At 38.4% G+C, this 24,314-nt stretch overlaps 1 protein-coding gene across 1 annotated transcript in view; it reads right to left on the minus strand.

The window, feature by feature from the left end:
* Positions 1–24,314, minus strand: part of CDKAL1 (CDK5 regulatory subunit associated protein 1 like 1) — a 725,954-nt gene that overhangs the window by 219,966 nt on the left and 481,674 nt on the right. Inside the window, exon 11 of the mRNA XM_023209761.2 lies at positions 16,841–16,986. Coding sequence (XP_023065529.2) covers positions 16,841–16,986 — 146 coding nt within the window. The remainder of the gene's footprint in view (positions 1–16,840; positions 16,987–24,314) is intronic.

Genomic DNA, 24,314 nt, shown 5'->3' on the forward strand with positions numbered 1-24,314 from the left:
TGGATGGATGGATGGATGGATGGATGGATGGATGGATGGATGGATGGGTGAAGGGAAGGTGCAGGGAGAGAATTGGTTGACTGAAATGAATTGATTCAAGGAGGAGGGGGTGGCCAACATAAGAAAGTGAACAAAATAAGGATGAAAGACTGCCTGCCAGAGTCCACAATTAGGAATTTAACAAGAGCAGATACAATAACACAGTTAACAGAAACCAGATTACAGAGGATCAAGGAGTTGACAGAAGGTAGGGAAGGTGGAGATAGCAAGCGGTGTGGGGAGGTAGGTCACTCTTCAGAGGGGTGGGCAATGAGGAAGAGTGAAGTGCAATAGGTAAAAAGCACCAGCTCTGGAACTAGGCAACCTGGGTTCAAACTCTCTTCTACCTACTATCTGTGTAACTTCAAGCTCTCTGTGCTTCACTTTCCTCATGTATAAAAGGTAGACATCAATGGGGTTCACTGGGATTCTGTTTCATAGAATCGTTGTAATAATTAAATGACGTCATATATATATATATATATATATGACTCATACATTTTAAGTGTTCAATAAATATTAGTAATTATAGAATTATTATTTGAAGGCAGTGAACATATTAATGTGGGGGATTATACCATAAAAGTTAAGATGGAATCTGATATTTTTTATAAGTAGAAAAACACTCTCCAAAAACTGAATTGTATCATGATTCTTTCTTTCTTTCTTTCTTTTATTGAGTCAGAGTCTCACTTTGTCACCCAGGCTGGAGTTCAGTGGCACAATGTCAGCTCACTGCAGCCTCCGTCTCCCGGGTCCAAGCGATTCTCATGCCTCAGCCTCCTGAGTAGCTGGGATTATAGGTGCACACCACCACGCCTGGCTAATTTTTGTATTTTTAGTAGAGATGATGTTTCATCATGTTGGCCATGCTGGTCTTGAACTCCTGACCTCCAGTGATCCACCCACCTCGGCATCCCAAAGTGCTGGGATTACAGGTGTGAGCCACTGCACCCAGCTATCACGATTCTTGAAAATACAAATTATGTAAAAGGGGAAAAAGAAAGAAACCCAACTGGCAGAATTATTGATAAGAGTCAAAACAAACTGGACAATGAAATAATTTTTTTCAAGAAAAAAAATCAAAAAGAATAATGCATTTTCCCAATGTGCAATTAAAAGACTGAATCATAGTAAATTAGGAGAAAGTACAGGAAAAAGAATCACTGTTGGACAGTTGAATTAAAATAGTATTTTCTATAAGAAAGTTGATGCTTGGTCTTATTTACATGGTTAGACTAAAAGCAATTTGCTCTAAATAAAAGTTGAAAAAGAAATCTGTTTACTTCATTAAAGACTGCTAACAAAAAAAACACTGATTTCATTGATCAAAATCAACTAAAGCAGATCACATAAGTAACCCCACACAAATTAGAGGAAACATTGAGTTGAAAACAAAGAAAACAGAAAAATTTGATTTTCTCCTCTCCATCTTTTTGGTTCTGATAGAAATTATTCAGTAATTCCGGCAGCAGGCTAACTCCAATGTACTGGACACCTGTACTGGATGCCTGGAATTGTTAATAGAAGCAGTGGGAGAAACATATGCCCTAGATGGTCTAGAATCGCAAAAGGAACTCACCATGAGGCTGAGGCAATTGCTGCGTACATACTACAATAAGGAAATCTAGAACATGAAAAAACTGAAATAACTCTAATTCCTGTTTGATATTAGAAAAAAACCTCTAGCAGTTAAATTTCTTTAAGTCTTGCATCAAATGAAATTTTCTGATAGTCACTCAACATAGACAGCTGATAATCTTCAAGATACTGTTTAATTTGTGAGATTAAATTAGGAGATAGCATTTTTTAAAAATGAAGACTTTGTCATCATAAGAGAACAAAAACCAAATATTGAGTCATGTGCAAAATTCGGTATTGACACTCAAGAGAACATAATTAGTACTTAGAGATATGATAAAAAAAATTTAGCCGGGCGCGGTGGCTCAAGCCTGTAATCCCAGCACTTTGGGAGGCCGAGACGGGCGGATCACGAGGTCAGGAGATCGAGACCATCCTGGCTAACACGGTGAAACCCCGTCTCTACTAAAAAATACAAAAAACTAGCCGGGCGAGGTGGCGGGCGCCTGTAGTCCCAGCTACTCCGGAGGCTGAGGCAGGAGAATGGCGTGAACCCGGGAGGCGGAGCTTGCAGTGAGCTGAGATCCCGCCACTGCACTCCAGCCGGGGCGACAGAGCCAGACTCCGTCTCAAAAAAAAAAAAAAAAATTCAGTTATTTTTGGGGGAAGTTATTACCCTACAACATGAGAACTTTTCTTTTTTTTTTTGAGACAGAGTCCTGCTCTGTCACCCAGGCTGGAGTTCAGGGGCACAATCTCAGCTCACTGCAAGCTCCGCCTCCCGGGTTCATGTCATTCTCCTGCCTCAGCCTCTTGAGTAGCTGGGGCTACAGGTGCCCACCACCACGCCTCGCTAATTTTTGTTTGTTTGTTTGTATTTTTAGTAGAGACGGGGTTCACTGTGTTGGCCAGGATGGTCTCAATCTCCTGACCTCGTGATCTGCCCGCCTTGGCCTCCCAAAGTGATGGGATTATAGGCGTGAGCCACCGCACCTGGCCTGAGAACTTTTTAGAAGTACCTATTGTGGTAGAGATTTTCAGAGGTCCCTCCATATCCATTTCTTTCATTTTCCATATAAATGGATTCTGAGCTACATACATGGATGTCCAGAAGAAATGTGTTATTTTCTAGTTTCCCTTGCAGCTAGGGAAAGTTAGGTTCTAATCAATGAGATATAAGTGGAAGTGTCATGTACAATTTCTAAGACAGTAACCTTCAAGGTGGGGGGGGGGGAGGGGGCACACACTTTTTTAACTATTTCTCCTTCTTCCTGGCTGGAATGCAGATGTGGCGGTTGAATTTTCAGCAGTCATCATGGATCATGAGACAGAGGATAGCTGAGCAACAGGACAGAATCCTGAGTCATTGATGCTGTGGTCTGTTCACCAGCACAAGATTGCTACATCTTAAGTTTTTTTTTTTTTTTTTAATGTGAGAAAGTGATATCTATCTATCTTGTTTGAGACACTGTTTTATGTTTTTGGTCATTGACAGCCCAAACCAGTCCAATCAAAGTGGGATACTATATGTGACAGAACCTAAAAGTGTGATATTCGTTTGTCACATTTGGGGCAGCAAGGACTCACACTGCAGGCTGGAAAAGTAATTAATGTTATGTCAGCAAAATATCTGGTCACATTGGCCCCGGCTGAACCTTGGAAGACAGTCCAAATGTCAACGCAGTCTATAGCTGTAGAGATATTACAAAAAATTCGGAATGTTGAATATAGCTGGCTCCTTCTTACTGCTCTTAGTAACAAGGAACTCAGACTAGGGCTAGCTGGTTGCAAGCTAAGTAAGAAAGCATTTCATTTCATTTGCTGAAATGAAAAATTACTTGAGGTGACAGATACCTCATTTACTCTGTGATTATTATGCAGTGTATGCCTAAAGTATTTCATATGCCCATAAATATATACATTTACTATGTACCCATATAAATTTACTTAAAAGAAAAAAATTAAAAAAAGAAATAAGATGGACTTTTACCTGAAAAGAAAAGAGAAAGAAGAAAGAATAAAAGAAAGAAAGAAAGAAAGAAAAGAAAAGAAAAGAAAAGAAAAGAAAAAAAGAAAAGAAAAGGAAAAGAAAAGAAAAGAAAGAAGATAGAGAAAGGAAACAGCTTTGCTTAGAAAACCACTCTCCTTGTGAATTAGAATTAAATTTGACTGAAGGTCCTGTGATTTTGATGTTTGGAGGCCTGAAAAAGCCAAGCAAAGCAATGACAAGCATTGGCTACAGTATCATAGTCACTTCAGAAGATTGGTGCCCTATCATACATGAGCTGAGTTTCTTGGCAGAGACATGATTAAGAGTGCTTCAGATGACCTCAAAGGAGTCATCAGTAAGTTCAGAGTAGGGAAGAAGGACAGAGGCCAGTAAATAAAAGACAGAATCTTTAGGTTCAAAACTATGTCCAATTAAGACCTTTGCCTATAGTTGTTCATGGAATTGACAAGAAACAGACTAGAAGGCTACTAAGTTTGTGAGGGGCTTGGACTGCCAGAAATGCAGGATGGTCTGCACAGCCCGCTACTATACAACACCTAACACAGTTGCCAGGGTTCATGCTGGTACCAGAAAGAAGTATTAGAACCCACTCAGAAGAGCATTCACCCTAATACCATCTCAGATATGGACACAGAAGACAGGAGCAACAGAGGACAAAGGACTAAGGCGTATCCCTCACAGAGGAAAGCCAGGGGCCATTAGATGGGGTACTAAAGACTGTCCTGCAGTGCTTGCGCAGAAAGGCTCCAGGATTTCCACCAAGCAAGATTTAATAATTCCTATTGAAAACTCATGTGTTTCTTATCCTCCCAGTTTTCAAATGGGAGCTTTAAATATTTTCTTATTTCCATTCTATTTTATATTGGGAATGTTAGGTTGCTTTTTAGCTTATATCCATCAGCCCATGGAAAGCCACACCTGGACTTCCTGAAAAGCCCAGAGCATCACCCAGAGATCACGCACTTATAAAATGACAGGGTAACTAGATGGGACTGGGGTTCTCTTAGAGTAAGTTCTGTGTGTGGTAAGCAGAGTGGACAAATGGTGACTGTGGCCAAGGCTGCTAATTGCTCCCCACCATTTCATCTCCCCTTCTTTCCAAGAGGCTCTTTAAAGGGAGACAAAAAACTCAAACTAAACACTAAATTTTCTTAGCCTCTCTTGCAGGTAAGTGTGGTCATATGACTAAGTTCTGACAATCTGACATAATCAAAAGTGATAGGTATGACTTTCAGAAAGTATTAGAAGGGAAGAAACACGCACTCTTGTTTGCCCCTTGCCTTTCTACTGTCTGGAATGCAGATGTGATGGCTGGAGATTAAGTAGCCATCTTTGACCATGAGCTGAAAGTTCAATCCTACATCTCTGACATGCTGGAGCCTTACAGAGTTCCACCATTTGGCTCTGGACTTCATTTACATGACTGAGAAATAAACTTTTATTTTTTATGCTGTATTTTTTCTGTCACTTGCAGATGAATCAAACTACAACTTTTATATACATAAATATATATGCATGCGAACGTGTGCGTGTGCATATGTAACCTAGTTAAAATCTTTCTCTACACTGGTAGATTTAATTATATCACAAATAAAATGAAACTTATAAAGTATAGTTATGTGAAGAAAGGGGATGGATTTTCATCCAAGACCTCTAAATTCAGTATTTCTTTCTCATCCACAAAAACCTATAATAAACATTTACGTTCCTTGCATACTGGATTTAACACTGGGGTTTTACCATACATACCAAACATTCTGGCTTGTAAACATCTACCTAATATTAATTACAACTTAAGAATATCAGTCCCTAAAAGACAGTTATCAATTTTTACTAATCTCTTAATATTCTATACCTAACAAGTGGCGGACACACCATCTATAACAAATAAATACTAATAGAATAAATGCAAAATTTAGTCTCTTTTGAAATTAATGTTAATTCACAGGGACATTTTGATCTTATTTCCAGAACTCAAATTGGTCAGATCTTTTTTTTTTTTTTGAGATGGAGTCTCACTCTGTCACCCAGGCCAGAGTACAGTGGCGCAATCGTGGCTCACTGCAAGCTCCACCTCCCGGGTTCACTCCATTCTCCTGCCTCAGCCTCCCGAGTAGCTGGGACTACAGGCACCCGCCACCACACCCGGCTAATTTTTTGTATTTTTAGTAGAGACGAGGTTCACCGTATTAGCCAGGATGGTCTCGATCTCCTGACCTTGTGATCTGCCCGCCTTGGCCTCCCAAAATGCTGGGATTACAGGCGTGAGCCACTCACCTAGCCCTGGTTAGATCTTAATAATCTGAGATTCAGCATTTTTTAAAAATCATGGGTTATATCACCCAGTCTTCTTTTTCTCATTGTTTTCTGAGGACTTAATGAGGGCATCTTTTTGTATTACTGCAAAGTCCAGTAGAATATTCAAAAGTACACACACTGAACATGCCCCCTTGATTTCTTCCTGATTTTCAATAGGAATATAAGGTCCTAGAGTAGACCATTCACATAATGAGGACTCAGTGAACGTAAGAATGATGATAAGGAGGAGTACAAGGAGGCAACAGTGACCCTCCATTGACTCTCCCTGTGCCTGCAGCAAGTGATGAAATGGATGTGTGGTAAGGAATACAGGGTGCTTATGGGCAGGAGTTTAAGCTAGAGATGTAATATACTTGGCTTTAAGAAAGGAATATAAGTAGGAGGAAGACATGAGGACTTATAGTTTTTGAAATGTAGTTTAGAATGGATAATAGCTTCGCAACATGTAACAACCACTGGCATTAGCATTTTATTTTAAAACATGTACACATACTTCATTACGAAACTCTGCAGTTTTATAATTAAAGATGTTATTACAGATAAAACACTCATTAATTTGTAGTTTTTCTCCTCATGTTCACATTCAAACATAGCTTCATTTTCTAAAAATTTTACATAAAAAATGGATACATAATATTACGCATATTTATGGAAGTATATGTGATATTTTCATATATGCGCACAATGTGTAATGATCAAATTAGAGTATTTATGATATCTATTCCTCAAAATATATCATTTCCTGTGTTGGGAACATTTCAAATCTTCTCTTCTAGCTATTTGGAAATATACACTAAATTGTTGTTAATTACAGTCACTCCACTGTGCTACCAAATACTAGAACTTATTCCTTCTATCTAGCTATATGTTTGTTCCCCTTAACGAATCTCTCTTCATCACCACCTGCCTCCCTTTCCACTCTCTGGTAAGCATCATTCTATGTTCTATCTCCATGAGATCAACTTTTTTAGCTTCCGCATATGAGTGAGAACACGCAGTATTTGTCTTCCTGTGCCTGGTTTATTTCAGTTAACACAATGACCTTCGGTCCCATCCATGTTGCTGCCATGACAAAATTTCATTCTTTTTATGATTGAATAGTATTCTGGTGTGTGCTATATCTTTATCCATTCATCTGATGATGGACATTTAGGCTGATTCCTTATCTTGGCTATTGTGCATAGTGCTGCAATAAACATGGGGGAACAGGTATCTCTTTGTTACTGATTTCCTTTCTTTTGGATAAACAGCTAGTAGCGGGACTGCTGGAGCATATAGTCATTCTGTTTTAACAAACACAGCTTTTTTGTCGATTCCCTCACCCAGTGACTGGATGGAGAGTGAAGGTAAAAAAGAGGAGATATTGACTATATAATGTTGTATTAAATGTCCAGGAGATGGCGTGTATAATATAACTTTTTCTATTTAATAGTGTAGTACAATTTTTAATTGGAAAATTATCATCCCTATTGTTTCCAAAAACTATCCTACTTGGAAATTATAATAGCAATGAATAAAGTTTGGAGATCCACAAGGTAGAGCTTGGATCTGAACTCTGGCAATTATTAGCACTGTGACTTCAGGCAAGTTATTTAACTTCTATGTACCTAAATTTCTTCACCCTAAAATGGGGATAATAAGATTTTGTATGTAATATGTGCCATTGTGAGAATGAAAGGAGTAAACTCATGTAAACCACTTAGTACCATGTAAACCACACTGATTTCAACGTATTATAGGCTCAATAAATATTGCCTAATAATTATTGTTAGCTATTAGCCAGCAGGGGTCCACAGAACACAGAATCTCTAAGAAGGCAAAGTATTATGTGCTATTAAAGGGAATGTATCCCTTTTTCTGCAAAGAGGATTTTCTTGTTTATGAAAAGAGAACTTTAATTAAAACAGACCAAGAAATACTGCTCTAAGCCTTTCTCTTATTAGTTCCAGAGTTAAGTGCCATTCATTCAACAGACACGTATTATCCCTGCTTCTTACTCGAGTCCCTTCCTGCCATATATACAGTGCAGAGTTGTGGGGGTGTCAACGAGGACAAACTGAGCACTGGGCTAGGAACTGGGATGCTGCAGTCCAAAAAGGACCATGAAGATTTCTGACTTTAGACGTCAGTACATCTCAATAACTTTTGAATACTCATGGTATTTGGAAAAGAAAGCAATCTAACAATATCTTTTGTTTTTTTCATATTCTCCAGAGCCCCCAGCCCAGTGCTTGCTTATAAGAGGCAACTCTCAATAACATTTGGCCCTTATTCCCTTCCTTTTCCTACAACTGTATTGTCTCTTGGCTTCCGTGGTATTATTTCCTCCTGGGTCTCCACCTCCACAGGTCTGACCCTGCCTTTTTAACCTGCCACAGAATCCTTTTTCCTTTCCCATTATTACTGAAATATTGGTGTTCCCTAGACTTCTGTTCTTACCCTTCCATTTTTCCTTCTGGATGATCTCATTACCTATAACTTCATCTACTACTCAAATGCTGATTACTCCCAAGCATTTATCTCTAGACCCTCATCTTTCTTCTTGGCTCCTGACCCATGTTTTCTACAGCCTAAGTGGGGCTCTCTCCCAGATTTTCCAGATAGTCACTTCAAATTCAGCATGTCCAACATCAAACTCATCTTTCCTACCCAAACTCCTCCTCCTTCTCATTTCCCTATCTGGATTAACTACATCATTTTCTACTATGCCTTACTCAAGATACCAAGGAGCTACTTTTGACCACCATGCATGCCTTCCTCATCTTCTCTTCTAAGTGTACATTGTAAATTTCTTCTCCTCAATATTTGCTGAATCCACTTTATCGTCTCCAATGCTAGAGGAAAATGCCTTAGATTAGACCAGCAGTACAACACTATGGATAAGAGTACTGGCCGGGTAATCGCCTGGCCTGGATTTTATCAAGGTTCTATCTCTAACTGCATGACTTTGGGCAAATTACTTAACATCTTTGGGCCCTGAGGATTAAGCAACCTAAAGCATACAATGCTTTAACAGTAGTGCTTGGCACAAAAGTAAACACCCAAAAATATTAGATAATTGTTTTATTATGATTATCATGTTAAGTATTATTGGTATTCTTACCATTGTATTTATTACTAGTCTGGACACATAACTGATAAAAATATAAATCATTTAATTAATGTGTGTTATTGGAACTGGTAAAAATAACTACAGTAGAAATTGAGGGCATATAGTTCCAGTATGCATTAATTCATTTTTTTTTTTTTTTTGAGACAGGGTCTTGCTCTGTTGCCCAGGCTGGAATGCAGTGGTGTGATCTCGGCTAATGGCAGCCTCTGCCCCGCAGGCTCAACCGATCCTCCCAGCTCAGCCTCCAAAGTAGCTGGGACTACAGGCGAGTGCTACCATGCCTGGCTAAATTTTTGTATTTCTTGTAGAGTTGGGGTTTTGCTATGTTGTCCAGGCTGTTCTCGAACTCCTGGACTCAATCGATCTGCCTGCCTCAGCCTCTGAAAGTGCTGGGATTACAGGCAGGAGCCACCATGCCTGGCCTCAACAAATCTTTCTAACCATTCTGAACCCTGACATTTGCTTTATAAAATGCAAATTAAAAATACTAACCCTACCTACTTTGCTAAGTTTTTGTAACATAATGAGTTAATATGCAAACTCTGTGGAATATGAAAACACTCTGTCAAAAAAAGAAAAATGCTATTATTCTACCACTTCGTGTATATGTGATTTGATCCTTATGTTTACGATATACCACTGAGGCAGGAAAAATGCACAGGAGATTAAGAGAAGATGATTTCTGAAAGGAATAACATAATCATATTGTAAAGGAAGGATACAAAGTGAATGAAGTTTAGGAAAAATGAGGTTCCTTTCTTTACCAGGCTACAAGGAAATGGAAAGCAAGTCAACATAAAATAACAGTTGCCTTCAAACTAGTGACTCGAATTTGGGGTAGTCCCAAAATGATATGGTATTTAGCACATCATGCCACAATCTATTTAGCATATAATCTTCTAAATATAACAACACACTGGTGAAGTGAAACAAAGTAAATATGTTTTTCTACCAAATAACTGATCTAATGATATATATTTATTCATTTGAAAAGTTCTACAAGTAGCAACGGAGAGAAGGGAAAAGAACTTCACTACCTCAGAAAGAAATTTGGCAAAAGATAAAAACAGTGAACAAGACCTTAGTGCTATCCAAAATAACAACTTAGCTAAAGATACTAGATATGATGCCATAAAGCCAGAAAACATTTTTCAGAGAAGTATTCTGCCTAAATTATTTTGGAGGTGGTTACTTAGTGAATAGAAACACATCTGGGAATGCATCTGGAAGAAAACATAATTATCTAATCCTTGCTGAATCATTCTTTTTTTTTTTTCTTTTGCATTTCTTTTCATCTCTTCTACTTATATCCAAGCCACTAGGACTAAAACTAGATGAATAAGGCAGAATAAAACACTAATTTAACATAACATATCTCTTATCAGATTGTGTTCCAATAAGCACACATGGATGACCAGGACTAATGACAGGAAAGAAAAATTACTCAGGATGTTAATAATTTAACATCCTTTTTGCAGATAGACTGGAAAAGTAGGTCATAGGATGGGCTGGACAATATAAGTTAGCTCAATGACTCACTTACAGTCATCATCCTGCCAAAGTAATACTGGCTTTATGCCTTTGTGCCCCTTCCACTGAATGAATATACAGTGGAGAGATCAGAGAATGAAACTTCCTCTGCAAGTCTGCTACTTTCCCTCTAATTTGTTCTCTCCTTGCCCTGCAAAAGATTCCCCTTTCACCGTGAGTGCTCATTGCTTATTAGCTGTGGCATTTCACTGGGCAATCTCTGGGTATAGTGAACTTAGGGGAATAATAATAAAGATCACAGTGCTAAAATGGTTAATATTCTGTAAGTAACAAGGGAAATTAACCCTGAAGTACACAGTACCTTAAGAAATGATAATGGCAAATTCTAAAATGAATGATATCATGGGATTAAAAATCAACACAGAGATGCCACACTAAGATGCAACTTAACATTAGATCCATGCAACTTGCAGGTAAAAACAAAACTGTTTATTAATCCATTAGAATTGTATTTACCAAGTGAGAAAGATAGAGATGTTGACTAGCTAAGGTCTAGTTAACATACACCAAAAAGCTACTGGATTTCTAACAAAATAGTCTATCTAAACAGTTAGGTCTTTTAATATATAAACTGATTCATTTCTTAAGTATCTATCCATAGGATATTCTTACATGTTTCTTTCACATTTTAATGTGTGAACTTGAGGACTTAAAGATTCCTTTACTTAGCATTAAAACATATGCTTAAGAACTCTGCATGTTGTCATTTTTTGAATATATGTTAATGTATTGTTTATGTTGGGGAGTGACTATAAATTCACTGCTGCTCAAATGACAGAAGCCCAGTCAAGGCCCTGGGAACCCTAATTATATCATTCCCAACATAATGCAATACAAAATCATTGAATTGGGAAGTAACTCTCTCAAAAATACAGGAAAAAAAAAAAAAAAGAATAATTCATGTTTTATACTTTAAAAAAAATCTCAGTAATAAGTTAAAAAGATAACAGAGACATCAGTTATGTGACAATGAATGATAGTAAAATATATAAGATACATATTTTAAAATATAAAAACACAATTTTTTTTTTTGAAAGACAGGATCTTGCTCTGTCATGCAGACTGGAGTGCAGTAGCATGATCATAGCTCATTGTAACTTCCAACTTCTGGGCTCAAGTTATCCTCCTCCCTCGGCCTCCCTAGTAGTTGAGACTACAGGTGCACACTAGCATGCTCAGCTAATTTTTTTATTTTTATTTTTTTGTAGAGATAGGGTCTCACAGGCTGGTCTGGAACTCCCGGGCTCAAGTGATCCTCCTACCGCAGCCTCCCAAAGTGTTGTGATTACAGGTGTGAGCCACTGCACTCAGCCAATCACAGATTATTTTTAAAACCAGAATTGTACCTCTTGCTTTGTTCTATATAGTTTCTTCCCATAACCCTACAAATCCCATTTTATATTTCAAAAAATCATCTTATCCATTTAGATAAAAACATCAAATTACTCAGTTAATGTTCAATTGGATTAATAAATCTGAATAGAATAATTTAACTCATATGATTGCTCATGGCCAGCTGTCTGAATTAGTATATTAAGTCATTTAGACACTCTTCTTTGCAAAGGTTGCATGATTTAATAAATTCCCATATGCCTCAACATGTGCCAACACTGCTAGGTTATCTTGTATCCAGCTGCTGTTGTGATGATGGCTGCCAACTTTCAAACAACCGAAGAGAATAATGAACCAGCTTAGTTGGCTCATATGTAAACTTACATTGCTCCCAGCTAAAACGTGGGCCATTTTCAACTGTAAAGAAAATTAATTAAAAATATTTCACTTCCACTGTTTGAGAATCACAACTCTACCAATATCACAGAATTAGTGGTTTAAAAGCCTGCAGCTTCAGGTAAACTCCCATAGTTTGGATTTCAATCTTAAATGCTGTAGGATGTCTTATAAAATGGATTTTTTAAGGAAACGGATCAGGAAATGCCTTATCCATAACTCATAACATGAATATTTGAGAAGCCTCACACTGCTGGAGAAAAAAGAGAGACTTTTATTTGTTAAAGGCACATTACAAAAAAGGCTTCAAAGACTTCAGGGGAAATAAGAGATGTAAATGAAATGGGCCACCATTTAGGAAGGATTTAAAAAGGAAACAGAAAAAGAAAGCACCAAACATACCACTTTAAGTCAGGATCATTTTATGAATGAGTGTTACGCACAAATCAGGACAACATGATAGTGTTAGGCCCTCCAAGAGTAAAAATACTGTATTGAATTTTAATAAAGCCTGGACAAAACAATTTTGTGCTGGATCAGTTATCCAGACTAGTGACTCTAAAGAAAGCCCTGAAACTTTGGTGTTTCCAAAATAAGCACTAATCTATTTGGCATAAAGTTATACTAGTTTTTATAGGGGAAAGTAGGTCAAACATAAGAACTATTTAAAATATTTCAATATTTCACTTATTTCTTTTTTCTTTTTTTGTTGTTTTGTTTTGTTTTGTTTTGTTTTGAGATGGAGTCTTGCTCTGTCACCCAGGCTGGAGTGCTGGCGCGATCTCGGCTCACTGCAAGCTCCGCCTCCCGGGTTCACGCCATTCTCCTGCCTCAGCCTCCCAAGTGGCTGGGACTACAGGTGCCCGCCACCACGCCTGGCTAATTATTTTGTATTTTTAGTAAAGACGGGGTTTCACCGTGTTAGACAGAATGGTCTCGATCTCCTGACTTTGTGATCCACCCGCCTTGGTCTCCCAAAGTGCTGGGATTACAGGCGTGAGCCACCACGCCAGGCCCTTTTTCTTTTTTCAGATGGAGTCTCACTCTGTCGCCCAGGCTGGAGTGCAGTGGTATGATCTCAGCTTACTGAAACTTCTGCCTCCCGAGTTCCAGTGATTCTCCTGCCTCAGCCTCCCAAGTAGCTGGGATTACAGGCGCGTGCCCATGCCTGGCTAATTTGTGTGTGTGTGTATATATATAAATATATATACTTTTTTTTTTTTTTTAGTAGAGATGGGGTTTCACCATGTTGGCCAGGCTGGTCTTGAACTCCTGACTTCAGGTGATCCACCTACCTCGGCCTCCCAAAGTGTTGGGATTACAGGTATGAGCCACCATGCCTAGTCTAAAACATTTCATTTATTTCTAAATGTCCATAATAGTTGGAAATTATTCACTAGGTAGATGGACTTCCCCAAGAGGATAGGAAAACTCTTTTTCGCTAAATGGCAAAGTTCTGTCCTCATGGGAGTAAGACTATACTATTCTTCACACGTAACAGATGGACTAGACAAAATACACAATTTTATGGTTCTGATGAACCATCTGAAACTATGCAAGGATCACTTTTTTATTTTATTTTTTGAGATGGGTCTCACTCTGTTGCCCAGGCTGGAGTGCAGTGGCGTAATCTTGGCTCACTGCAACCTCATCTCCCAGGATCAGTCAGTTCTCCCACCTCAGCCTCCCAAGTAGTTGGGACCACAGGTGTGAGCCAATATGCCCAGCTAATTTGTATTTTTGATAGAGACAGGGCTTCACCATGTTGCCCAAGCTGACCCTGAACTCTGGAGTTCAGGAGATCCACCCACCTCAGCCTCCCAGTGTACTGGGATTCCAGGCGTGAGCCACTGTGCCAGGCCTAGGATCACTTTATTAGCAGTGATAATCTGATTTCTTTTTTTAAAAAAATAGGTTACCTGAAGTTTTCTCAGTCTTCTGCTATACATAAGCAGGTATACATATTGGTTGCCTAATACAGTTTTCCAATATATCTTACTTTTAATCTACATGTGAAATTACATACCAGGGTTGCTTCTGCCCTTGCTGCATATACACAATACAGAGTTAATTTAAAAATCTCTCAGCGATTCTAACTGACTAGACTCATATTCTACAATCCAAGTGACTCATGGCACTTGAAACTGAAATTACACATGGGTGGGTATGGGATGGAGTGTGATCTCCAGGCATCTCCAACATCTTCTCCAGGTATGTCTAATATTTTCATTGCTAGAAATACTAGAGATACCTGGGAAACATAGTTGGTTCTAGGATCCTCCGGTTGGTTGAATACTTCTAGAAAAACTACATAGATGCCTCACAATAACTCAGAATCCAAAGAAAGGACCCAGATCCAAAGAAATCCAAAAGACTATTTCCTAATACCTGACATGATCATCGTTTTCCTTCTATATAGCTCATGGAGGCTGTTGGAACTGTTGAAGATGGAACAGATTTAACAGACCTTCAGAACATAACTTGTGAAACTGTTGCCCAGTTAAGTAGCCACAGTAATTCCTCCAACAACTGAGTCAGCTCTCAACCAAATAAAGATAAAAGAGAGGTGCGATTCCCTAACCTCATTTAATCACATAAATGCAACAAACTACCTGGAAAGTGTTCTAGTCTAATCTGCACAGGGGATGCATGTCTATCTATACTCAGGAAAATATTGTGTAACAAGTATCAAGTTTTTATTCCCTACTGCTATAATAGGCAAAGAAGGAAGAAATTTCACAAGTGTAACAACTGACTTGAAAGTTTGAAAATATTCCAGGCCGGGCGCGGTCGCTCAAGCCTGTAATCCCAGCACTTTGGGAGGCCGAGACGGGCAGATCACGAGGTCAGGAAATCGAGACCACCCTGGTGAACACGGTGAAATCCCGTCTCTATGAAAAAAAATACAAAAAACTAGCCGGGCGAGGTGGCGGGCGCCTGTAGTCCCAGCTACTCGGGAGGCTGAGGCAGGAGAATGGCGTAAACCCGGGAGCCGGAGATTGCAGTGAGCCGAGATCCGGCCACTGCACTCCAGCCTGGGCGACAGAGCGAGACTCTGCCTCAAAAAAAAAAAAAAAAAAAAAAAAGAAAATATTCCATTTACCAGTGCCAGCGTGCCCAAAAGAACTCTCTTATATGAGACAAATTTACCTGCAATAATAGAAGAAAGGCAAGAAAGGGCTATAGGCCAACAGCAGACATTTCACATAAAAATCTATATTCTTTAGCTTAACACAGTTCTGTTCAAGATTTAAAAGTACTAAAAAGGGTAGAGATCTATTTTCCATTTTCCACTTTGAAGGCTGTAGTACTTAACAAATACATCTTCTATGCACTGATTTGAATATTTGGACAATTAGCTGTAGTTTGAATGTACACTAAGTAGCTTTATTCTTGGTGGTTAGGATAATCAAGAAAGCCTAGAGGTTAAAATAAACTTAGGAAGATATGTAAAGGAAAGGTATGGAAGAATAGAAAAAAGAAAAAGGTTTTAAAACGATCATATGCAGTTAGGATAAATGACTAATTAAAGGCGGAAAAAATAATTTCTTACAATTTGTATAAAGCAATCGTATCCATGCAGTACTCTGACATAGTACAAAGGTACATAATTATAAACAAGACGATGGAAATAAAAAGTTGTATCTTAATTAAGCAAAACAACAGAGGAAAAGGCTGCGGAAAAAATTTATGAAAAGTAGGAAGACCCAGGCCACAAATATGCCAAGACAAATGACATATCCCCAGAGGGGAGAACAGTGCCACAGACTTGAGAAGGTTCTGTGTGACCCTGGCCAGTACTTCCATTTCCTGCCTGGCATAATTACAGAAGGCAGTCAATGTTTGGTGATGATGAGGAGCAGGGTTTTGAAGAACATAATTAAGGGCTGAAAGTATTTTCTGTGGAAACAAAATTATCATTCATGTCTGACATTGTGTAAATATGCCTTAATTTTGGTCAATAGCAATTTGAACCTTAAAAATTAGAATCCTCAAACCTTCTTGTAAATCACAATTCTTTAAGCAAACTACAGGGCTTTGTGTGTAAAAGCATAGACATTCCAGATACTCTTTAAAAAATGCTGTTTAGTAGAAAATTATCTATTTTTGTAGTGACACGATTTGGCCTTCGTCCATGTCAAAACCAGTTTATAACTTCAAAAAGCCACATTAAAGGAGATTTACACAGAGCAAAAGCTAAAGCAGTTTTCATCCACCAGGTCAGGTATAAAAATAATCACAATTCACATTACCTTAAAACGACTGGCAATCTTACACAAACTAATGGTGTGTCATGTACAGATGGAAGGTGGGTATAAACTGAGGAGAAAGATAAAACCACATCAAAGGTGCCAAGAAGACTTAAAGGCTTTGAAAGCTTCGAAAGTCTCGCCTTCTTTCTTGTACCTTTAATTGTAAGGCTGCAATAAGTGCATTTTTGCCACAAGCTCTTGAAAGAAAAAAGAAATGGTTATTTTCTTAAGTACTAACAGACTTACTTCTCTTTCAGAAAATCCACTACTCTTTTGAAGTCAGCCACACAGTATTCTCTTTTCATTTCCATGAGTACGCTGTCGGAGGCAGACTGGACTGGTATGTGCAGAAAAGCGTAGACTCTGGGGTGATTAAGGATTTTTGCCATTTCCTTAAAAAAATGGAAGGAGAAAACATTAATCATTTTAACAAATTGTGGAATGGTTTTCCTCACATCAACATCACAAGCACAGGCAAATAAACATACTAATTGAAACAGACCAATCATCAAGCCTCTTAAAGTGAACATCAATTGGCAATATTCTATGATGAGATTTGGGAATTCAATATCACTTTCAGAAGATTTCACAGAATAATTATTTCCTCATGCTTTCTGTTTCTCTTAGGTGACAAAACAGAGATAAACTCATATAATGCCTAAAGAGTAAAAAGATTTTTCAGTACGCCAAAACAAACACTATTCCTACTTCACTTCAAAGGAGTTTTACATTCTGCCCTGTTACATTTGTAGGAAAAACATCAATATTTAAGGCAAACACTTGAGATCCCATAATCCCCTATACTTGGATAGAGAAAATTTCCAAATTTAGGTTAACACATTTTTTAATACAAATATTATTGCCAGGACAAATGACATATTTGTTAAAAAAAAAAAAAAAATGAGGGGAAAAAACTCTGCAACTCACCTGTTTCTTTTTTTAAAAAATTTCATTCACATATTTTTTGAGTATCTATTATGCCAAAGGCACATGATCAGACAGTAAGGCCAGCCACTTCAACACTGGGTACCTACTGACATTCATACTTAAGATGCATAAAAAGAAGTGAAAGAAGAGAGGAAGAGAAAGAAGAACATATCTTTTCAAGTGAAAGAGAATACATTTAAGTGAAACACATTAAAAAACTCAGCGTGTTTAAAAATTCCTCCAAGGACACAAAGGGGTCGAATAAGAAAGAGTGACAGAGGCGAACTTGTGTAATGTCACCATTCATGCAAGCATTAGGCAAGTTGACTAATGTGGTCCTTCTCCACTGCTGCATGCTATCAGGTCATCGATTTGAAAGACAGGGAGGAAGGGAAGGAGAGAAAGAGAAAAAGAAAAAAGAAAAGAAACAGAAAGAAAAAAAGAAAAAGAAAAGTGAAAAGAAAGAGACAGCAGGCGCATACGGCCTTTCAGAGTCCAGTAGTGAATAAAAATGTCATAAAGGGAGCGGCTCATTAATAACTTGCATGTGCCAGTGATTCTTAATTTTCAAAGTATTGCACTTTCACATCTGTTACCTAACTTCATCCTTCAGAAAATATTTTGAAGGATCTTATGGAATCAAAGAGCCAGCTAATTCCGTCCAGTTACCTCTTAACTCTTCAAGAGTCAGTCATGCATATGGATCAACCATGCCGTGTGTTTCTCCATTTTCTTTTCATTGACCGTGAACATTAGCATTTCAGCCAAAGTGGAAGCCCAGAGATGAACTCAAATCAGTTACCTTCTTAGTAGCGGTTTTTTAAAATACTCCTTTTACTAAGAAGTTCAGATTATAAAATAAAATTATTCATAGATATCCTTTATCCACACTTTCTCTACCAGGAATTAATAGGTATATATGCCTTACTAACCTTGTTACATATAGACTACTAAATTGGAATTGGAGTTGAAGAATTTCTTATTTATTAGAAAAACAGCTGGATACACTTTTATGAAACTGTTACATTTCTGGGCTGGGTATTCAGTAGGCTCTTTTTTTTCTTTCTTTCTTTCTTTTTTTTTTTTAATTTTAATTTTTTATTTTTTGAGACAGAGTCTTGCTCTGTCCCCCAGGCTGGAGTGCAGTGGCACAATCTCAACTCACTGCAACCTCCGCCTCCCGGATTCAAGCGATTCTCCTGCCTCAGCCTCCCAAGTAGCTGGGATTCCAGGCATGTGCCACCACACCCGGCTAATTTTTGTGGTTTTAGTAGAGATGGGGTTTCACCATGTTGGCCAGGCTGGTCTTGAACTCCTGATCTCAGGTGATCCGCCCGCCTCGGCCTCTCAAAGTGCTGAGATTACAGGAGTGAGCCACGGCGCCTGGCCTCAGCAGGCTCTTTGTAGCCATACTGGACACCTAGAGCTGGGCGAGGCGGAGCCACACTCACATTACCCATCCTGCAGTAAATATGCTGGCCTTATGCTAGGATCCTCTGCCTTTCAGGTTCTTCACACTTGAACATCAAAATCCCACCGCCAAATTTAAGAAACATAATTGTACAAAGATCTTTGTTTTCTAAAGTGGCAGCACTCACAGCTTTAGACCTATCTATTGTGGTGAGAAATGACATTTTGACATGTAATACACTTTGTGAGATGAAACTTCACACTCGGGCTGTGTGCCTTTTTCTCATCTATAAAATGGAGAGAGGGATAATATTCATCTCATAGGGCTACTGGGCTATTGTGAAAATAAATTAAGATAATCCAGTATATACTAATAGAATAAGTACTCCATATGTAAATCATCTAATTTTTAAATTTTTTTCTTTCGGCAAGTATTTTAAGTTCCCGGTAACACAATTTTATATGGATTGCAGGGAACCTATGAATAAATAAATAAAACAGCTTTCTGATAAGCTAGTTCCCGAACTAGCAGGTGAAGGAGAAGTAACTGGCACTGATTTGCATGACATAAATTTGGAAGGGGTTTACCAGCAAACATGACCCCGGGCCAGAGAGGGTGGGGCAGTTTCTCTTGGAAACACTCAGGGTGGCCTCCTACTATAAACAGGATACTGTGTAGATGAAACTTTGTCCTGCTACAGTATGCCAATTTACAAATTAAAATGTTAATAGCAAACAAGTGGGATAAAAGTGGTGGTTCCCCCTCCCCCCCACCACCCCCATGGTTCTCAAAATAAACCTTCCCACTAGTAATTATCTTTAGTTTCATACTACAGGCCTTGCAACTTCATACTGCTAGAACACAAAATAAAATGACACTTGCCCCTTAATTAAAGTCTATGTTTCTGCCACTAAGAGAATCATGACTTAACACAGATTAATGTACCCAAGGAGACAAAATACATATTTTTTGTGTTGCTTTTTCTTCCATTCCTCTCCTTGCTCAGCACTCTTAGTTTAGGACAACTTAGGACAACTTGTGTTCCCTTCACCTTTCAAAAACTTCTTCCTTCATGACTTCTCAGCAACCTGTTCCTGGTGTTACCAAAGTGTTTACTTAGCTCTTCCTGGCAATACAATAATGAATCTCCAGAACTGAACACTACAAGGCCAGGAATTATATTTTACTCTTCCCTCTGGATCTCTACAATAGCTTATACTGTGCTAAGCACACCACTAAACATTTAAATACAGATATGGGTTACAACTACATCAATATACATGAAAAGAGGTATAAACTGTAATTTCAATAGGAAGACAAACTTTCATTTAGTAATATTTCAGTTGGGCTCAACGAGGTAAACAAACATATATTCAAGGAGGTAAACAGGCATTTAATCAGCCTGCCTTAATTTCTGGAACAAATGAATAATTATATGTAAATCTATAGGTATATACATAAGTACAGGCATACCTCATTTTATTGTACTTCCCAAATATTGTGTTTCTTACAGATTGAAGTTTTGAGGCAACCCTGTGTCAAGCACGTGCACTGGCAAATTTCTTCAACAGCATGTGCTCATTTTGTCTCTCCGTGTCACATTTTGGTGGTTCTTGCAATATTTCAGACTTTTAAAATTATTATTATATCTGCTGTGATGATCTGTGATCAGTGATCTTTGACGTTACTCTTGTAATTATTTTGGGGTGCCACAAACCGTGCCCATATAAGATGGCAAACTTAATCAACATGTTGTGTGTGTTCTGACTGCTCTTCCAGTTGGCTCTTCCCGTCTTGGGCCTCCCTATCCTCTGAGATACAACAAGATTGAAATTAGGCCAATTAACAACCTGACAAAGGCCTTTACATATTCAAGTGGATGGTAAAGTCCCGCGTCTCTCACTGTAAATTAAAAGCTAGAAGGCATTAATCTTAGTGGGGAAGGCATAACAAAAGCTGAGACAGGTTAAAAGCTAGGCCTCTTGCACCAGTCAACCAAGTTATGAATGCAAAGGAAAAGTTCTTGAAGGAAATTAAAAGTGCTACTCCAGTGAACTCACGAATGATAAGAAAGTCAAATAGCCTTACTGCTGATATGGAGAAAGTTTCAGTGGTCTGGATAGATGATCAAACCAGCCACAACGTTCCCTTAAGCACAAACCTAATCCAGAGCAAGGCCCTAACTCTTCAATTCTATAAAGGCTGATTGAAGTGAGTAGACTGCAGAAGATGTTTGAAGCTAGAAGAGATTGGTTCATGAGGTTTAAGGAACAGTTTCCATAACATGAAAGTGCAAAGTGAATAAGCAAGTGCTGAAGTAGAAGCAGTAGCAAATTATCCAGAAGACTTAGCTAAGATCACTGATGAAGACGGCTACGGCACACTGCAGATGTTCAGTGCACACAAAACAACCTTCTATTAAAAAATGGCGGCATCGAGGACTTTTATAGCTAGAGAAGTCAATACAAAAGGCTTTGAAGCCTTGCTTCAAAGCTTCAGAGGACAGAAAGACTGACTCTCTTGTTAGGGGATAATGCAACTGGTGACTGTAAGTTGAAACCAGTTCTCATTTGCCATTCTGAAAATTCTAGGGTCCTCAAGAATTGTGATAAATTGACTTTGTCTGTACTCTATAAATGGAACACCAAAGCCTGGTGAGAGCACATGTGTTGACAGCATGGTTTACTGGATATTTTAAGCCCACTATCGAGACCTACTGTTCAGGAAAAAAAAGATTCCTTTCAAAATATTACTGCTCATGGACAATGCACCTGGTCATCTAAGAGCTCTGATGGGGATGTACAAGGAGATTAATGTTGTTTTTATGCCGGGTAACACAACATCCATTCTGCAGTACATGGACCAAGGAGTAATTTCAACTTTCAAGTTCGTTATATAAGAAATACATTTTTGTAAGGCTATAACTGCCATAGTGATTCCTCTGATGGATCTAAGTAAAGTAAATTAAAAGCCTTCTGGAAAGGACTCGTCATTCTAGATGCCATTAAGAACCTTTGTGATTCATGGGAGGAGAACAAAATATCAATATAAATAGGAGTTTAGAAGACACTGATTTCAGCCCTCATGGATCACTTTGAGGGGTTCAAGACTTCAATGGAGGAAGTAACTGCAGATATGGTGGACAAGGAAAACAAGTAGAATTATAAGTGCAGCCTGAAGATGTGATGGAATTGCTGCAGTCTCATCATCAAACTTGAACAGATGATGAGTTGTTTCTTATGGATGAGCAAAGAAAGGGGTTTCAAGATGGAATGTATTCCTGTTGAAGATGCTGTGAACATTGTTAACAAAGGATTTATGACATTACCTAAATACAGTTGATAAAGCAGCGTTTGAGAGAGTTGACTCCAATTTTGAGAGAAGCTGCACTGCCACGGCTACTTTCTTTACCTTGAGCAATCACCACTCTGATGAGTCCACAGCCATCAACATCGTGGCAAGATCCATCACAAGCAAAAAGATAGTAACCTGCTGAAGGCTCCTTTTTTAGCAATAAAGTATTTTAAAATTAAGGTATGTATATTTTTTACACATAATGCTATTTTATACTTACTAGACTACGATATAGTATAAACATAACTTTTATATACACTAGGAAACCAAAAAAATCATGTAACTTGCTTTATGGTGATATTTGCTATTTTGCGGAGGTCTGGAACCAAACCTGCAGTATCTCTGAGGTATGCCTGTAAAAACCAAGACACTTTAAATAAAGGTAGCCCCATCACGGATTATATTACTAAAGGTATGCTGAAGCTTGAGATTGAAATCACAATGCATTTTCTCTTTTCTTTTCATCTCGCTCTGTGAGCCAGGCTGGAGTGCAGAGGCGCAATCTGGGTTCACTGCAGCCTCCACCTCCTGGGTTCAAGCGGTTCTCCTGCTTCAGCCTCCTGAGTAGCTGGGATTACAGGTGCCTGCCACCGTACCTGGCTAATTTTGGCAATTTTAGTAGAGATTGGGTTTCACCATATTGGCCAGGCTGGTCTCGAACTCCTGACCTCAGGATCCCCCCACCTTGGACTCCCAAAGTGCTGGGATTACAGGCATGAGCCACTGCTCCCAGCCCATAATGCATTTTCTGATGAAAGTAATTTACAAGTGAAGGGAAGGGTCTCAGGTTTGACAAGAGAAATAGAATAATTTAGCTCAAATTGTGGCTGACAAAAGAAAGGCAGTCATGAGCAGCTCGGTGCTCTGAGCTGGGTGAGTCTGAGCTGAAGGGCAGATGTGGTGGGCATGTATGTGCTCACATGGGAGGGGGAGCAGCTGAGGAGCTCTGGTAGCAGTTAGCATGGCAAAAGGATGTGTTTTAATATTAGGTCATTTACAATGGAAGGGCTAATGTATCAAGGCTGCTTAAAATATAGATATTAACCATTTACAGGCAGGAACTGCAGAATGGCTAGCCAGATTAAAAAAAACAGTGTTTCTATCTGGTACTATTCCATGGAGTCCTCATCTTACAAAGTGATAATCATCTCAGTGTTTGTTATTTTTCTCTGTACGTAAAATATAAAGAAAAAAATAAATTGAATGAAAACAGACTTAATTTTAGAGAGCAGTTCTATGTATGGTTACATTTTTAAAAGAACTGCTAAATTTCATTTTTATTGCCCTGCAGTCATCAAACTCATCATTACATTCTACCTAGTTTTGAATATATGTACTACTGGCTTAACAAAATCCCTCAGTATGTGCTCGCCTCAGCACCATGGCCCCTGTGCAATTACTCAGTATGTGAAGGTTTATAGATGTTAACACTTGCATTGAGATGCGTTTACATCCACACTGATAGTGATCAAACAGAAAACCCTCTCAGATGACAGCTTTGTTATGAACTACATGCATATTCAAAATTCTAAACTTTACACCGCTCTGTTGTTTTCAGCTCATATAAGTGATATGCTAAAGGAAAAAAAAAACCTTCAAAAATAGATAAACTATCCCATTCCCTTTAAACATTTTCAAAATAGCTTGAGATATAATTCATATACCATACAATTTATCCATTCAAAGTATACAATTAACATTTTTTAGTATATTCACAGGATTGTAAAACCATTACCACAATCTAATTTTAGAACATTTTCCTTCCCCCAAAACAAACCCTGTACCCATTAGCTGCCACTCCCATTTTCCCTTATTTCATGAACCCTTCTCCTAGCTCTAAAACAACCACTAGTCTACTTGCTAACTCTACAGATTTGCCTATTCTGGACGTTTAATATAAATAGATTCATATAATATGTGACTTCTTTCGTGACCGGCTTCTTTCACTTAAGGGTTTCAAGGGTTAACCATATTGTAACATCTAAGGATTTATTTATCTTCTTTTTCTTTTCTTTTTTCTTTGAGACA

The sequence above is a fragment of the Piliocolobus tephrosceles genome, chromosome 5 (assembly GCF_002776525.5).
Source record: "Piliocolobus tephrosceles isolate RC106 chromosome 5, ASM277652v3, whole genome shotgun sequence".
NCBI classification, from domain to species: domain Eukaryota; kingdom Metazoa; phylum Chordata; class Mammalia; order Primates; family Cercopithecidae; genus Piliocolobus; species Piliocolobus tephrosceles.